Genomic DNA, 16,405 nt, shown 5'->3' with positions numbered 1-16,405 from the left:
CAGATGGCAGGGAGCAAGCTTTTGTGAGTGGAAGATGAACCAGCCTGGTGGAATGACTTGCATTAACAGTATTTATGATTATGATTTTTTTCTTTTCTAAAACTATCCTTCTTCACAGTTATCCTAATTTTTTTTCCAGAAACTAGTTCTTTGGCCCATACTGAAAAATATGGCCAGTGTCTACTACTTGTTTGACAAATAGCTTTTTCTCTCTTGTTAATCTTTTCTTATCAGTGTTATTTTGAGGATTAATTTAAAAGCACTGGTTAATATCTATTTTTATTTCCTTTGAGATAACTGAAGAAGAGCATCAAACAAAGCTCTTGCTTATACTGCTCCACGGGGGAGACAATCCCTATCTGGTTAAAAACTGTAGTAGAGGTGAATGAAGGAAGAAGAACACTTGAATTTCATTTCGGTCATAGGAAACATAATGTAGGAAAAAATCAAAAGTGATCCCAAAGTTTGGAGTCTAACAGATTGAAAGATTCAAACATGGACAATAAGGTTGGGAAGAAGGTTAAAACGTAAGTGAGTTCTTGAGTATATCCTTTTCAGGACTGCTTCAATCAGGGCAGATCACAAATCATCCACACTCTCTCATCCTAAGGAGTTCTTGTTCCTGTCATTCCAGAAATCTTCTACTGTAGATCTGGCCAGCATGATAAGGGTCTTCTTTTAGGTTTTTTTACAAAAGTCTAGACTTTACTAGTTAGTCTTTCTGTAGTCCCTTTTCTTGCTATGTGATCAGGGCACCCCCTTGTTGAATTCTATATTTCTGGAATGATAACTTAAAGATAGAACATGCAGTATATCCCAAATGATGAAAACTATTATCTAAAAGTATAAGTTCTTCCACTTTTATAAAAGAGATCAAAAAACTTGTTTAGTATTTGTTGTTATTGTCTTTGGGTGGAGATAAATGCACTATTTTTCATGACATTACTATTCTAAGCATTTTTCTTCTCTTTTATATTTGGGAGAGGAAGGACAAGGAAAGCTATTGCAATATTGGAGTAGAGTAAAGGACTTACCTCTTCTAGGAATAAGAAGTTGCTTACCTTGCTGTACTCTGCCCTAATCCAACCACATCTAAACATTATGGTCAGTTCTGAAAACTATAGTTTAGAAATGGCAATGCCAACTAAAGAATGTTCAGAAAAGATGAATAAGAATATTAAGGCACTTTGAGTTTATATCATATAAGTTCTGATGCACTAAGTAGAAATTCTTGCCTTGGAAAAAAGAAAACTTGGGGAGTTGAGGGAGGATATGATAGCTGCCTTTAAGTATTTGAAAGAATAGGGCTCAGATTTATTCTACTTGGTTCTCAGTGGAAGCAATGAAACACCCATTGAGGTCTTATCCAATTCTATGATCTTTGAAGAAAATATGAAGCCAAAATATTCAAAATTATTTTACTTTATCTATTGACTCAACTTTCCAATGCTTCAAGATTATATGTGTTTTGAGTGATCATGAATCACATCTTTCAGATCCTTCTTCCTGTAGATACTTTATAACACACCATAATTTGGGGTTTAAAAACCTTCATCAACTTTACAGCAGAGAAGAATTCAGAAAACAGAGAAACAAGTGATGCTGCTTGGACATGGCACAAGCTGCTTAACATAAGGGGTACCCCAAAATCACAGCCCATGCATCCAAAACTAAAGTGCATGAATTGAGAGGAGAATATAACTTTTAGAATTACAGAAATTTTAAAATTGCAATCTACTTCTGCTCCTACATCTTTAAATTCTAGGTAAACTGTCACAAGATTATTTCTGAGATTAGTTCTTTCACTACTTTACTAAATAACTACATTGGCTGCCTTTATTTCTTCACACTATTCTTGGAGGATACTTGGAGCAAGGTGAGATTGTTGAAGATGATCTGGAAAATGCCATTTCCACTTTTGGTTGCCCTGTGAATTCTAAATAATTGAGGTTTATTTACTCATATGAAGAAGAATATGTGAATTGAGGTGCATGAGACAAATAATTTGGAGACTCAATGCATTGGTTTACCTAGATTATTTTATGATTTTCTGATTTTGCTTTGTTTGCTTTTTTCCTGATGAAAAAATATCATTCCCAAACAGAGGTGATTCATTTGTGTGTTGAAAGACTGCTCATCCTATCACTTAAAATTCTGAGGATGAAGAGCAAGGAAAGTATTAAAGGGAATATGAGAAGGAATATGACCTAACCCTTAAGTAACTGGAATTGTTAATGCCCAAAACCCCAATTTCACAAACATACCAGTACACAAAATTTGTTCTGCATTTGACTTAAGAGAAAAAAGCATAGTTGCACCTGAATTTGGTACATGGTTTAATTGAACCAATTTCTTTAAAAAAATTAAAATTTAAATATTATAGAATCCATTTTCCTTTCCCCACATTATTAAAACAATTTTAAGGAGAGATCAAAATATACTTATTGTGAGTTATTAATTTTTTGAGTCCAGACTTGTGTTGTAATCAGAATAGTTAACTAACATTATTAATTTTCTCCACCAGCAGTTTATAAATGATAAATAGTTTTAGAGAGTTGACTGGTATACTGAGAGTTTAAGTGACTTATCTATGGTCACTCAGCTAGTATCATCAGAAGCAGAACTTGAAACAAGATTATCCTGGCTCCAAAAATGGTTTTCAAACCATTAATCTATGCTGTTTTAGCCCCTAAACATATTTGACATTGAATCAATATTTTGTTTAATTGAATTGAACTGTATAATGTTCAGTGATCACAATGATTTCAAGGATATTTCATGATAAAATTTTCAGATAAAATAGTAGGATTTTGTTTGAGTCCTGGCATTTTAATTTTTCAAAATTCAATTTCCTCAGTAGTTTTAAGGAAGGGAATGAATTGGTAGACCAGCAGGTACTGTCGAACAATAATTCTATCTTCTCATAAAGATTTTTCTTGAGATGAAGATCATGAAGAAAACATAACTATATATCAGACCATGAATGACATCCTATTATTTTAGTGGAATTTGGATCCACTGTGGAATTATACAGTTCTACATAGGGATTTATTGCCTGGGCATCTACTTTTTTACCTGTCCCCTTTTCCCACCTAACTCTGTCATGCTTGTGGGATCCATATGAAATTAGGTCTACATTCTAAAATTTCTCTTCAAAGCCTCCTTTACTTTACTTTACTGTTTGTCATGAAAACATGTCTCAATAATATCAAATTTGTAATCTGGTAGCCTTTACATTCAGCCTAACAATTCACTATAGTAGTAGTAGTATGCAGAAATGGTAGAATACATCTCTAGGTAGTTCCTTAAGAACCTGTCTTTCCCTCAGTGATGTGGAAACCACTGAAAACCATTATACTTTATAGCCATTTCTGAGCTGGCAATGAGCAAAGATCATAGGCTCTTAGAAAATTTGGCAATATGATTAATTATTTTAAATCCTATTAAGTTACAAATAAAGGAAAAGAAAAGTTTTTTTTAAAAAAGTAAAATTTTATATCTGAAAATATTTACTCTATTTGCTGGTTTACAGTGAGATAAATGAAGGAAGTTAATAGTGCCTTGTATTCATTAGAGTAATATATTTTCTTAATGTCCAATTTAAAGCGAACCACAAAGGGGGCTTATAGGTCCTAGAATTATGATAGTGTCTGACAAAGTAATTTCTGATCTTGCTAATATAACTACAATTCAACTTCTAGCTTTTTTCCCTTTTCCTTTCCTTTTTTCTTTTTTTGATTTTTTTGCAGAAGATCATCAATTGAATTGTCACAATACTCGAATAATGCAAGACTCAGAAAAAGACGATAACAATAATGACGAGTATGATAATTACGATGAACTGGTGGCCAAGTCATTGTTAAATCTGGGCAAAATTGCCGAGGATGCAGCATACCGAGCCAGGACTGAATCAGAAATGAACAGCAATACATCTAATAGTCTGGAAGATGATAGCGACAAAAATGAAAACATGGGTCGAAAAACTGAGCTGAGTTTAGACTTAGACAGTGATGTTGTTAGGGAAACTGTGGATTCCCTTAAATTACTAGCACAAGGACATGGTGTAGTGCTTTCGGACAACATTAATGACAGAAATTATGCAGACAATATATCACAGCAAGATAATAGAAACATGAACTTTGTAATGCTAGGGAAGCCTATGAACAATGGACTTATGGAAAAAATGGTAGAGGAGAGTGATGAGGAGGTGTGTCTTAGCAGTTTGGAGTGTTTGAGGAACCAATGTTTTGATCTTGCTAGGAAACTCAGTGAGACAAACCCACAGGAAAGAAATCAACAGCAAAACATGAACATCCGTCAACATGTCAGGCAGGAAGATGACTTCCCAGGAAGAACACCGGATAGGAATTACTCTGACATGATGAACTTAATGAGGCTTGAAGAACAGTTAAGTCCCAGATCTAGAACTTTTGCTAGCTGTGCAAAGGAGGATGGGTGTCATGAAAGAGATGATGATACCACCTCTGTTAATTCAGACAGGTCTGAAGAAGTATTTGATATGACCAAGGGGAATTTAACCCTTCTTGAAAAAGCTATTGCTTTGGAAACTGAAAGAGCAAAAGCCATGAGGGAAAAAATGGCAATGGAAGCTGGCAGAAGGGATAATATGAGGTCATTTGAAGAGCAACCTCCAAGACAACTTCCTGGGGAAGAGAGAAAGCCTAAAACCAGTGACAGCCATGTCAAAAAGCCATACTATGGTAAAGGTAAAATTTTATCTAACATATGTTGTCTCATGATGATATAAACAAAAATAAAATGCTTTCTTTATAGTTTAACATGGACATGCATTAAAGTAAGTTCTAGATTTAGTATGTATTCCTTTGATGTAACTCTAAAATAGTTTGTTGTGTTTGTGACTTAGAAGCAAATAAAATATTTTATGAGAAATATACACAGCAAGTTCAATGTAAATTAAGAGTAAATGACAATATTTTCCAGTGAAAAAATAATTTTTTGAATATAGTGTTGAACTAAAGAGCATAAACCTAATACTGAAATTATGATAAAAAGGCACTGTTATAAAAAGAATCACATACTACATCTGATGGCAAGACTTTATGTAACAGTTAGTCAATCAGCTATGAAATGCATATTTTACAGATTGGATTGGGTAGGTGGCATCATGATTTATAAAATTATCATCAATGACAGTTATTGATGAAGCCTTTCCCATCTAAAACGTTAAGTTCCCTGATAGAAATTGAATAGTATCAGAATGACCGATAACATAAGATAAGGGCAGTGACTGCACATTAATTATCTTAAGATAGTAAGGTAATGGAAGCCATTTACTATGCAAGGCATGGTGTGGCCTGAGCTGAGATCAATAGCAATTTCTTTCCTATATTCATTCCACTTCACTGATTCTGTTCCATTGTGGAAAATGTTAAGATGCTTTTCTTAAGTATAATCCAACTCCACACACTAAAAAATGTGTGTAATGGATTACTTTTTATTGTTTTAATTTATTTAAATGAGGACAGATGCATATGTGTACATAGATAAATAGTTATTGTGCATATATTTATGTGTTTGTATGCTTTTAACACTTTGTAAATATATAGGTATTCTAAAGGTATGGTTTCAAATTGAATGAATGTTTCATGTTTGCCATGAAAAATGTTGATTTTTCTACCTTCAGGCAATTTAAAATGTAATTACTCATAGCTTCACTTTGACTCAGAAAAACTAATTTCAGCATCTGGATTACAAATGTGATTATTTCCTTATTTTGAATCACAAAGTAAAAATTATTCAATTTTATTCTCCAAGAGACATAGGTGTATATTCTCCTCTCAATGTATTGCACATGATTCTGGTAATGCATGTCACCAAATGGTGACAAGTTGGGCATTCACAAGGCTGAGGCCCAAGTCAGCCTTTTTAACCTCTAGAAAACAAACATCTAAATACTCTATCAGTTGACTATGGGATTCTTGAAATATTTACTGCATAGATTATGACAGTTGTTTCAAGAAGGCTTCTTCAACAAGAATTTATTATTCTTGAAAACTATTCTACTGTTCCAATATACAAGGAGTCATGAATTGTGCTGTATAGTATGGTTCTTAGCTTATTGTTTTAATAAAATCAAAAAAAAATCTTTTTGTGGAAGAATCGATTCAAATTTTAGTGGGAGAAGGTTTAAGAATAAGCACTACATCATATATGTTTCAAATATAATAAGATGATAATGCTACCACTCTAAATAAATTATCCTGATAATATATATTAGAAGCATTTAATTAAGAATTGCAGTCCTTTTTCAGTCACACAGGAAATAACCATAGTTTGCAACTTATAGTATCTTACTTGCATATAATTGTCCAGTTAGGTGCCTTATGTAGGCATATTTATGTATTCGAGTTAAAGAACATCATGATAAGAATATAGGCTTTGGTCAGTGTTATGGTATTCTGACACCAGAGACAAAATGAGGAGCCATGGGAAGAAGTTGCAAAGATAGATTTATACTCTTCTTTAAAGAAGTATTTCATAGAAACTAGAGTTCTCCAAAAAGGGAATGAATTCTATTAGGAATCCCTCTTACTGAGGATCTTCAGGGGGATGTCAGATGACCACTTCTTGGTGCATTATAAGAGGACATTGCTGCAGAGGAGACTCCCATTCAATTCTGAGGTGTTGTGGTTCTACCCAACAAAGGGTATGATTTACTGTTTTACAAATCCTAAGTTGCTCCAACTTCTTTGATTTTCTGCTCTTGTTGCAATTGTGGGTCCTTGAACAGTAATGACAGTACTCACTGGATTGTACTTGGAGACATGGAATATAAATGCCTTATCTCCCTGGACTAAGGAGGAGAGGGTCAGGAAATGAAATTTCTTTCTTCAGACTTGCTATAAATACCTGGACTAACATGGACTTTAAAAATGATAGAGGAAGCCATGACTGTTCAACTTCCCTTAGCTTCCTCACATCCTTTCTCTCTGATAGATTTATAAAGTAAATCTTTAATCCTTTTCCACTGTCTCCCAAGTTTCTTTTGAAGAGGCCCACAAATATATGTTGTATCTTTCAAAGAAAAGAAACCACGCCAAGCAAGGTACCTAGAATTATTTTCTCTATTAATTAGGGGTAATCTAAAGAGATGTATGTTTTTGTTATTCTTATTTGGGTTTTTTCTTTATAAAGCTATAACTATCTTGTTATCATCACCATTTGACAGATTCCCATAATGATATAGATGGTAGATTTCTTTTTAAAAAGTCTTTATTTCTAACTACATTTTTGCTCTTTATTAAAGGCAAAACCTAGATCATCATGGTATGTAATTAATGTTATATATGTATTACCTACATATTTTAGACTGATTCAACACAAATTTCCAAAACTGTTATGAACAATCAAATTTAGAATAATCAAGCTTTAATACCAGGATGGAAGGGAGAGATATTAGAAGAACAGCTATCCAAATCAAGCATATAGATTTTTTAATATAAAAAACAGAGTTTATTCAGAATAGACTTGGAGAAGAAGGCAGATGAAATAAAAATAATATTGTATTAATTCATTGTGATAGTTATAGGGGTAAAGATAAGAAGAGCTTTCCAAACCCAGCTAGCATTCATGCATCGAGAGGAGACTATGCCCCTTTTGTCTTCCAATAAATGAAATGGTTTATGGCCACATGATTTTATTTCATTTATGGGTATATTTCAGAGCACTATAGAACTCTTTGGAAAAATATAGTTGAGTAGGCATTAGGAAATTTCCTAAGCAAGACCAATTCATCCATTGATTCAGGGTCGTTATCATCTCTCCTAATAATGTGTCCTTTGAAAATCTGATGACTTGCCTGTGTTATAGGACTTGGGGAAATCAGTAATATCTTCTAAATCTGCCACTGTGTCCTTAATATTTGTGTATTTGTATCAATGCAATGTTTACATTTTATTTGATAGCACTTCCCTTTAATGTAAAAATGTTTTATGTATTAAGAAATGGGAATGGGGGAGAGAAGTTCAATTGAGATACTTTAGCATTTATATGAGAGATATCAACTAAATATTCAATTTTAAAATACAACATACAGAATTTTCAAATTTGTCATTGAGTTCTAAATCATAAAAGTTAGTAGTAAAGTACATGACAATTTACCTAACAAACAACATTTGCAAAATTTCTAAGACCCATAAAGTAAATAAATAAAAAGATTTATGTATTTATTATACAATAACTGAAAATATATTTTCTTGGCATACAAAAATAATTCATAGCTCCAGAGTTCTTTGGCAACTGGCACTTAGCAAGAATAAATTAAGATGAAAGAAGGCAAAAATTAGCCAACACATATTAAATTCTATTGGGAAGAGATGATAGAAGTAAAATAGTATGAATCCTGAGCCACAATATACAAAAATAATTTCACCTCAAAGAACATAAAGGAATTTTCATTGGATCTTCCCATAGACCACAATTTTAACTTCCAAACTACAGGAAAATCTAGCTTATTGATGACCTTTTCAATTGTTTTTCCAACAACTAGCAAGCAATCTATAAATTGAACTTTGAAAAAATTCTAGTCTTAAGTCTAAGCTGCATTTACAAAGAGGTATTTTAGTAGAAATATTTTCAACAATTCCAACTCCTTTTTTCGAATTCAGTATTAAGTTTTTGACCAAATATCCATTGTGGTCCTTCACTAGGCTAGTAATTCAGAGAAGCCAATGAGACTACAAAGAGCTATTCTCACCACTACCCCATAAAATTGTGAATACCTGTACAGCATTATCAAATTCAGTTTCACAGTAAGACTTCAAAAGAAATAAGAATAAATGATTACTGAAGTGACTTTTTAAATACTTTTGAATGCTCAAAGTATTTATCAGTTGTAATTTCTACCTTTTAGTCACATGCTTACAGCACCTTCTGAAAGTATAATTCATTTTCAGTGAAAAGCTGAATTGGTATGCTCAGGAGCTGAATTTCTTAACCTCAAGAGAATAAACTTCAACAGTAGTAAATTTGCAGCTTTCAGTATATTTTACAGGAATACTCAAGGCAGGGGAAATACTGCTAAAGTATTTTGAATGACCTTACACTCTTTAGTTAATACTTGAAAGGAAATTGGTCATTGACAATGATAGAGGGATTAGGGGAGAGGTGTTCTCTAAGATCATGCTCCTTCACTATTTCTGCAATATTTCTTTAAAATATAAAACACAAAGAAAAAATGTGTCAAACATGTTTGGAATAGTCTGCCTTTCTTTGTAGAGCAGAGACCCATTGTGATGCCACTCAATATTATACCAGTTTCAGATATACAAGGGCTCAAAAATATCCAGTTATATTACAGTCAAAATCTAATAACCCAATTCATGATTTTGAACTTGAATACTGCTAGTCTTTCAATGTTGTGTCACATTGTCAGTTAACCACATTTCTCTAACATTGGTAAAATGCATTCATTTGACACTTGTTGTCACTTTTAGATCCCTCAAGAACAGAAAAGAAAGAGAGCAAGTGTCCAACCCCAGGTTGTGATGGAACTGGCCATGTAACGGGGCTTTATCCTCATCATCGCAGTTTATCCGGATGTCCTCACAAAGATAGGGTTCCTCCAGAGAGTAAGTCCATGTTTCACGGATACCAAGTGTGAATAAGAGCTCTTACAAATTTGTCTTTTGCCATCCCTCTTTTTATCTTTTCTTCATTCCCATCTCACTTCACAGTGCAACCTCGTTTATCTATCTATTTAGATCAACAACTCATCCCACCTCTTTCAATTTTGCAAGGGAGCATTGTTGATTTCCTCTATTGGGATGTGGCATTCACCACAGTGTTTTCTATCTGCTGGGAGACATCCTAATGCATGAGCTCTAAAGTCCTGTCTCTTTTCTGAGAGGTCTTCTCCAACCCCATATGCATATAGGAGAAGGGCCCTGAGACATTTCTCTGGGTTACTTGGATTTTTGTATATGGACCTAGTCAGTGCTTATATATGAGGTTGTACTGTATTTTCATGTGTAATGTCTGTTCCATGTAATTCTTATTCCATCATTTCTACCACAGTACAAATTTAAGTAAAAAAATTAATGAAAATGCTTTTATTGAGTGTTTACTCTATGTCAGCCATTGTGCTAAACCCTAGAGCTTTCAAAAATGAAGACTATCCCTATCCTTGAGGAGCTTATATTCTAATAAAGGGAAATAATGTATAAAGATTAGTAGTAGCCAATAACATTTGTTTTAGTCTTTGTTTTTGATTTAGGAAACAAATCATAATAAATTAAATTTGAACCATGTGGAATAAATCTCAAGAAGTGTCATATCTTTTAATATTTAATGGTGGTAATGTTCAGCTTCTCCCCTTTCTTACACTGAAAGTGCCTGCCCATTATAAATACAATTAAAATGGATTATTTAAGAACAGTTAATCTGCTTTCACTGCTTCAGAATTGGTTCCAGAAATAGAGGGCTTGATTTTGAGCTTATGTTGACAATATTTCTACATGAAAGTATATCTGAGACATTATCATTTCCATGGCATAAGAACCTCTGCCACTGTCTGTAGTAGAGGAGGGTGAAGGGATCAAGAACTAGCTTCCTAATGTGCTGTGTTGAATATCTGCCTCCTCTTTTAGAGTGATCTTCAGGGTACCTTCCATTAAAATAGAGAAGGTGGTCCTAGAGAACTAGAGATCAGAGGGAAATTTGTAAATTCCAATGTACTCCTTGTCAGTGTTCAAGATTTGGAAACACAGGTTTAGTTTCTATATTGTGCTGAAAGTTTTGGTTCATAATTTGTGTATTTTAGAAGGAAATTGTGCATGATAGTAGAATCTCACTTTTGAACATTTACCTTTCCTGAGCTTACCAAAAATGCTAGTGAACAAATAATACTTGATGTAACCAACTTGTGAAAAGTGCTTTAAGAATGCCCTTCTGAGAGATGATACTAGGTCTTAAGTGTAAGGACACTTGTGGTCAAGTCCTAACACCTTTATTTGATAGCTATGCAACCTTGAGCAAGTCACCTCCTCTGGAACCCTGAATCACCCTCTGCAAAATGAGGAGATTAGACTAGATGGTTTTGAAGGTCTCTTCCAGTTCTAATATTCTTTGAGCATCTCTTAACTTGTGTTAGAAAAGTAGATAAAATTTATTTTAAGGGGTTAAAACAAGAGGCTACAAACTGGAATGAAAAGGGGATTTAGGGTCAGACAATCATCTTTCTGGTCTTGACTCTGTTTCTAACTAGATAAGAGACCTTGAACAAGTCACACGATGATAACTAGACTATTTAGATGGTTTCCAAGGTTCCTTGCAACTCCAGAATTCTATGATTCTAGAGAAAAATTAATCTCTCTATATATTGTTCTTCAAAGGCATGCACTTCTTTTTGTTTCCCTTTTAAATGTAAAAAATAAAACCAGCAAGTAGTGGAATGTAGGCCTCAAAAATAAAAAGAGTTCTCTTCCAGTACCACCTCTAACATATACTGTCTGTGTGACTGTCATCAAATCACTTAATTTCTCAATACTCTAGTTAGCTCTCTAAAACTAAGTTGCAGAAAAAAGTGTGGACTTGCATTGATATGAATGAATGAATGAATGAAGTGAATGAGTGAATGAGTGAATGAATGAATAAAAAGCATTTAAGAAGCACTATTTTTCAAATACTATGCTACGCAAATAAGGGAGAGATTGAAAATAAATTAGTCAATCACAACTTTCAATGAGTTCTTACATTCTAACTGAGGTAAATAACACATAAAAGCAAGTTGGAGAAAGGAGTTTCCTCAAGGGGATTACTCTAATTAAATAACAGATCCAGTTCCTGTTTCCTAAAGTAAAAGATAAGTTGCTGACTGAACCTCAGAAACATTGCCACACTCTAGAATTTCATGAAAAAACTATGAAGTACAATCAACTTTCAACTCTGTCATGGCATAATAGTTCAAAATTATAAGGATTTAGTTATTTTGCTACAGGTCAAGTGTTATCACCTGAAATTTAACTATAAGTAGCAGTAGCTGACATGATATCATTAGTCTAAAAATATACTTTAATCCTGCCCTGTCCAATGCTAGCCAGCTTCATGTACTATTGTTATTTATCTTGGGTGACTAATTTTAAAAAAATAAAATAAAATTGTTTCTTAGCATTTGCTAATATGTGGTTCTTCATAATATAAAAAAATGGAAGTCCTTTCTAGGAGTGATCTGGCCCCCTTTTCCATTTCTAAGCAGGCTCACTTCAGCATTTCACCAAAAGGCGACATGCATCTCTGTTGTGACTCTTTGAGAATGAACTCCAAATCCCTTCTAGGCAAAAAAAAAATGTAAAATGTATATGGATTAATTTATGGGGGAAAATGGTTGTAATTATAGGACAATTTAAGCCAACATCTATATCAGTGCTTCAGTGATTCTGGTCAATTTGTAAATGGAGATACTGTAAGGACAGTTTTACTTGAAGGAAGGGCTTCAGAATATTATCCTGCATTTTAAGTATCCTGGTTTTTTGAAGCCAGCTACTAAAGGACATGGAGTAAGAAAGTTTGGGCTCCAATTCCACCTCTCTGTCACCATGGGCCAGTCATTAAAATCCATGAACTTCAATTTCCTCATCTGTAAAATGGACATTAATGACACCAGTAGTACCTACCTCACAGGGTTGTTGTGAGGCTAAAATGAAATAATGTATGTAAATTGCTTTGCAAACCTTCAAGTGCTACATAAACATATTTTTTCAATCATCCAGTGAGGCCAGTTAACAAAGGAGTAAGATTCCTATGTTCTTTGTCCTCACCAGATTGCACCCCAACCTGTGCTTTACCAAAAAAGAGTAAAGATAGCTCCAGAATGCCCCACAGACAGTGAGTTGGGAAAATCAAGAAAAACAACATATTATCATCATTAAAGTTCCTGCTTATTAATGATGAAACTATTTTTCTCATAATTTTTCCAGCTCTTCATAAAAAAATTTTCAAGAAACAATATGAGATTTAATTCTGAAAAAGTCATTGTTATAAATTGATTTGATCTATTCAAATAAGGTATGCTCCTCCCGTCCTTTTCCCCCATCTCCCAAACTTTTGAAATAATCTGGGATTTGAAAACTTTAAGGATGTTGTAGAAATCCACATGATGTTTGTGACTAATCAATATTCAATACTAATGTATGGAAAATATATTGGTAGTTCCTTGTTTCACTGTGACACTACAGACAAATTAATTATTGCATTCTCTATCCTCCATAACTCTCCTCGTGCTCCTCTGCTCTGCATGCCAATTAGACTGAGATCAGAAATTCTCTTTCTTCCTTTCCTGTGTTTTTCTGACCATGCCCATCACCAGTATTTGAAGGAATGTCTATTGTAAACTAACCCAGCCTCTTGTTATAATGATTACATATTCTTGTATTCTGAGTGTTTCTCTGTTTTAATACTCGGCTGTTTTCTCTACCCCTTCTTGTCAAGTTCTTGCCATGCATGAAAATGTTCTCAAGTGTCCTACACCAGGCTGCACAGGGCGCGGACACGTAAATAGCAACAGGAACTCTCACCGAAGGTAAGCAAAGCATTTGGGGACTCAATATTAGAGGGATAAAAGCTTCAATGGCAACATTCCCAGTGAACCCTTCCAAGGGTGCATGTGCTTCCTAAGGCACTTCTCTCTTACAGAAGGTGACAGATGGTCCCTGGTGTGCTGTTTATAAAGAATTAAGAGTATGTTCACATATTGCATGGGGAAGACAAATGCATATGTTCCCCATTTTTATGGGTTGGGTTGAGTTGTCTGTGTCCCTTCCTCACATTTCACATGATAGCCTAGATCCAATTCTCTTACAAGGATAATTCAGACTCTTTTGCACTGAATTAATTCCTTTGCATTTGTCTACCTTGAAAGACAACTGAAACTTTGTGGCTCACTCCTTGCACCATGAAATTTTTCTAGAGTTCCCCCCCAACCCTGTTACTCTCCCCCAACCCCGTCACTCTCCCCCCCTTTTAACTTTGGCACTTTATTCCTAGAATTCATTAATGAAAACACAAGTCTGAGAACATTGTTCATTACATTTTCAGGATGATTTATCAAAGAATTAAGTGAAACTGTTGCCAGAAGCTAATATATGAATATTTACCTCAGCATTAAGATTAGTTACTGTATTTCCCAATCCTTTCTACTATAGCTTACCAGTATTGCAACACCACTTAGAGTATCAGCTCCTTTAGGGCAGGGGTCATGTTTTATCTAAACTATATATTATCTGAAGAATAGAATACAGGTCCCCCAAACAATAGGTGTTTAATAAATGTGACTTGTATTGAATTGCATTATCTCAAAACAGCTTGGTGCTATGGCATCAATTACCAGGAAGGTGTTGTCCTTGGCACAATTACCAAAACCAAAATACTTAGCCTCTGATATAAAACAAGTTAGAGAAGTGAAAAAAGGAGTTTCTGGTTAGTAAACAATTACCCTAGACTTCCTTCCAATTTTCAAAAAATTTAACATACAATAAAATACACTTGAAGTAGTCTTCCTTGCATGATTCGGGAAGCATTTTTTCACTATCCTTAGAGACTTAGAATCATCATTCTGTAATATATAGAAATACTTATTCATGGAGAGGCTCAATTAATGAATTCCAGAAAAACTAACATCTTTTGCTGCTCTTATTTTTAAGTCAAAATCAAAACAAAACAAAACAACGCATTTAATATTTTTCTTCCACACAATTTTTGATTTTCTTTCCTGACATAGTCAATTTTTCTGTGCATTCTTAATCCCTTCCAACAACCACTCTATGTTAACTGGCTTTATATCAGAGGCTGAGCAGACATTAAAAGAATTTCCCACTAACAAATTTCTACATGAAAAGTGCTGCTAAAATTTTTACTTTACTGTCATTTTTATTTGTCCACCTGTATTGCTTTGGTTATGTGATCTGAGTTTACATAATCCAGAACCTAAACTATCAGACATTTGCCAGGATAAATATTTCTGAAGCAGCAATCTAGGGAGGCTGATGCGGAGTGTAGTGGAATGAATACAGCATTGGCTGCAAAGGAACTAAATTCAAAATCCAGTCTCTTCATGTGCTACATACTCCCTCTTCCATCTTCTCATGTCAGTGTTTGAGACAAGTGATGAGGCTGACAAAATCTTATAGTTGCATAGCATGATAATGTAACTTAAAAGTTACAGCATATAAACTAGACTCCCCAATATCACAGAATGAGCTCAAATGAACAGGATACATTTTAAGACCCACAGTTTCAGTCATGCAAACAAGCTGCCACTAAGTATCTCCCCACCACTTTTATTTCCATTTATATGGAGACCACTAAAGAGATCTAGTCAGAAAGACATGCCACAGACTATATGATGACAAGCTAAATATTTGTTTCTAGTACCAGGTGATAGATTTTTACAGTTTCAACTAAGAACTCCATCTATTGGTTCAGTTTATTTCTTTGCACACTTGGGAAACTTGAAAATTTGTCCCTGAAGAGCCCCACTTATGGTCTCATTTCCAAAATTGTTTCATATCATGGAATAAAATTGGAATTTAAAATTCTGGTTTATCCACATCTCATGTCATCTCATTTAGGAAAAATAATTCCAATTCAGTTGCATCCAGGTCATCAATCCCCTCCAATAACATTTATTCATTAAATCATAAATCATACATTAAATCATACATGTGAGCAGCAGCAGTCTCATAGATTAGAAACAAAATCAGCAGTGTTAACCATTTCACTGACAAATGAGCAAGTAAGAAAAATATACCCTTTCCTTCCCTCCCCCAAAGAAGAAACACCTGTGATCACCTGGACACTTCTTTCACCTTTTCAGTCAGCACTCCATAGGACTGACTGAGAAAAAAGTGGAAGGTGGTAATTGGATCAGTGTGTTGTGAAACTGTTTGAGACAAAACAATTAAATTCCCTTTCTATAATTGCAGCCTTTCCGGATGCCCTATTGCTGCAGCAGAAAAACTGGCAAAAGCTCAAGAAAAACACCAGAGCTGTGATGTATCAAAATCCAACCAAGCATCTGATCGAGTTTTAAGGTATTCAATTTCTTCAATGATAGATGTGGGGTTTAAAATAAGGATTCTCCTAAAATCACTAAAACCCAGTTCTCCTAAGTGCCTGGTTCTCTTAGGTATTGTTTGGGATCATTTATCAAGGGAAAAGGGTCAGCGAAGCAGTTTGGGATAATAGGAAAAGCTTTGAATCTGGGGTCAAAAGATCCAGATTCAAATTCAGGTTCTTTGAGGGTATGGGTAATCACGGACAAGTGATGTAAGCGCTCTGGATTCAGTTTATTAAAGCACAGGTCTGACTGACCACGTCACTTCCATGTTCATAAAGTTCCCCTGGGTGCTTTATTGCTTCTAGGATTAAC

The 16,405-nt window shown here is 34.3% G+C and overlaps 1 protein-coding gene across 1 annotated transcript in view; it reads left to right on the top strand.

The window, feature by feature from the left end:
• Positions 1 to 16,405, top strand: part of MYT1L (myelin transcription factor 1 like) — a 268,994-nt gene that overhangs the window by 77,291 nt on the left and 175,298 nt on the right. Inside the window, exons 5-8 of the mRNA XM_074209574.1 lie at positions 3,750 to 4,727; positions 9,477 to 9,611; positions 13,468 to 13,558; positions 15,960 to 16,067. Of these exons, the coding sequence (XP_074065675.1) occupies positions 3,750 to 4,727; positions 9,477 to 9,611; positions 13,468 to 13,558; positions 15,960 to 16,067 (1,312 nt within the window). The remainder of the gene's footprint in view (positions 1 to 3,749; positions 4,728 to 9,476; positions 9,612 to 13,467; positions 13,559 to 15,959; positions 16,068 to 16,405) is intronic.

This window comes from Macrotis lagotis, chromosome 1 (assembly GCF_037893015.1).
Source record: "Macrotis lagotis isolate mMagLag1 chromosome 1, bilby.v1.9.chrom.fasta, whole genome shotgun sequence".
Lineage (NCBI taxonomy): Eukaryota > Metazoa > Chordata > Mammalia > Peramelemorphia > Peramelidae > Macrotis > Macrotis lagotis.
This window is presented reverse-complemented; position numbering and strand designations above follow the sequence as displayed.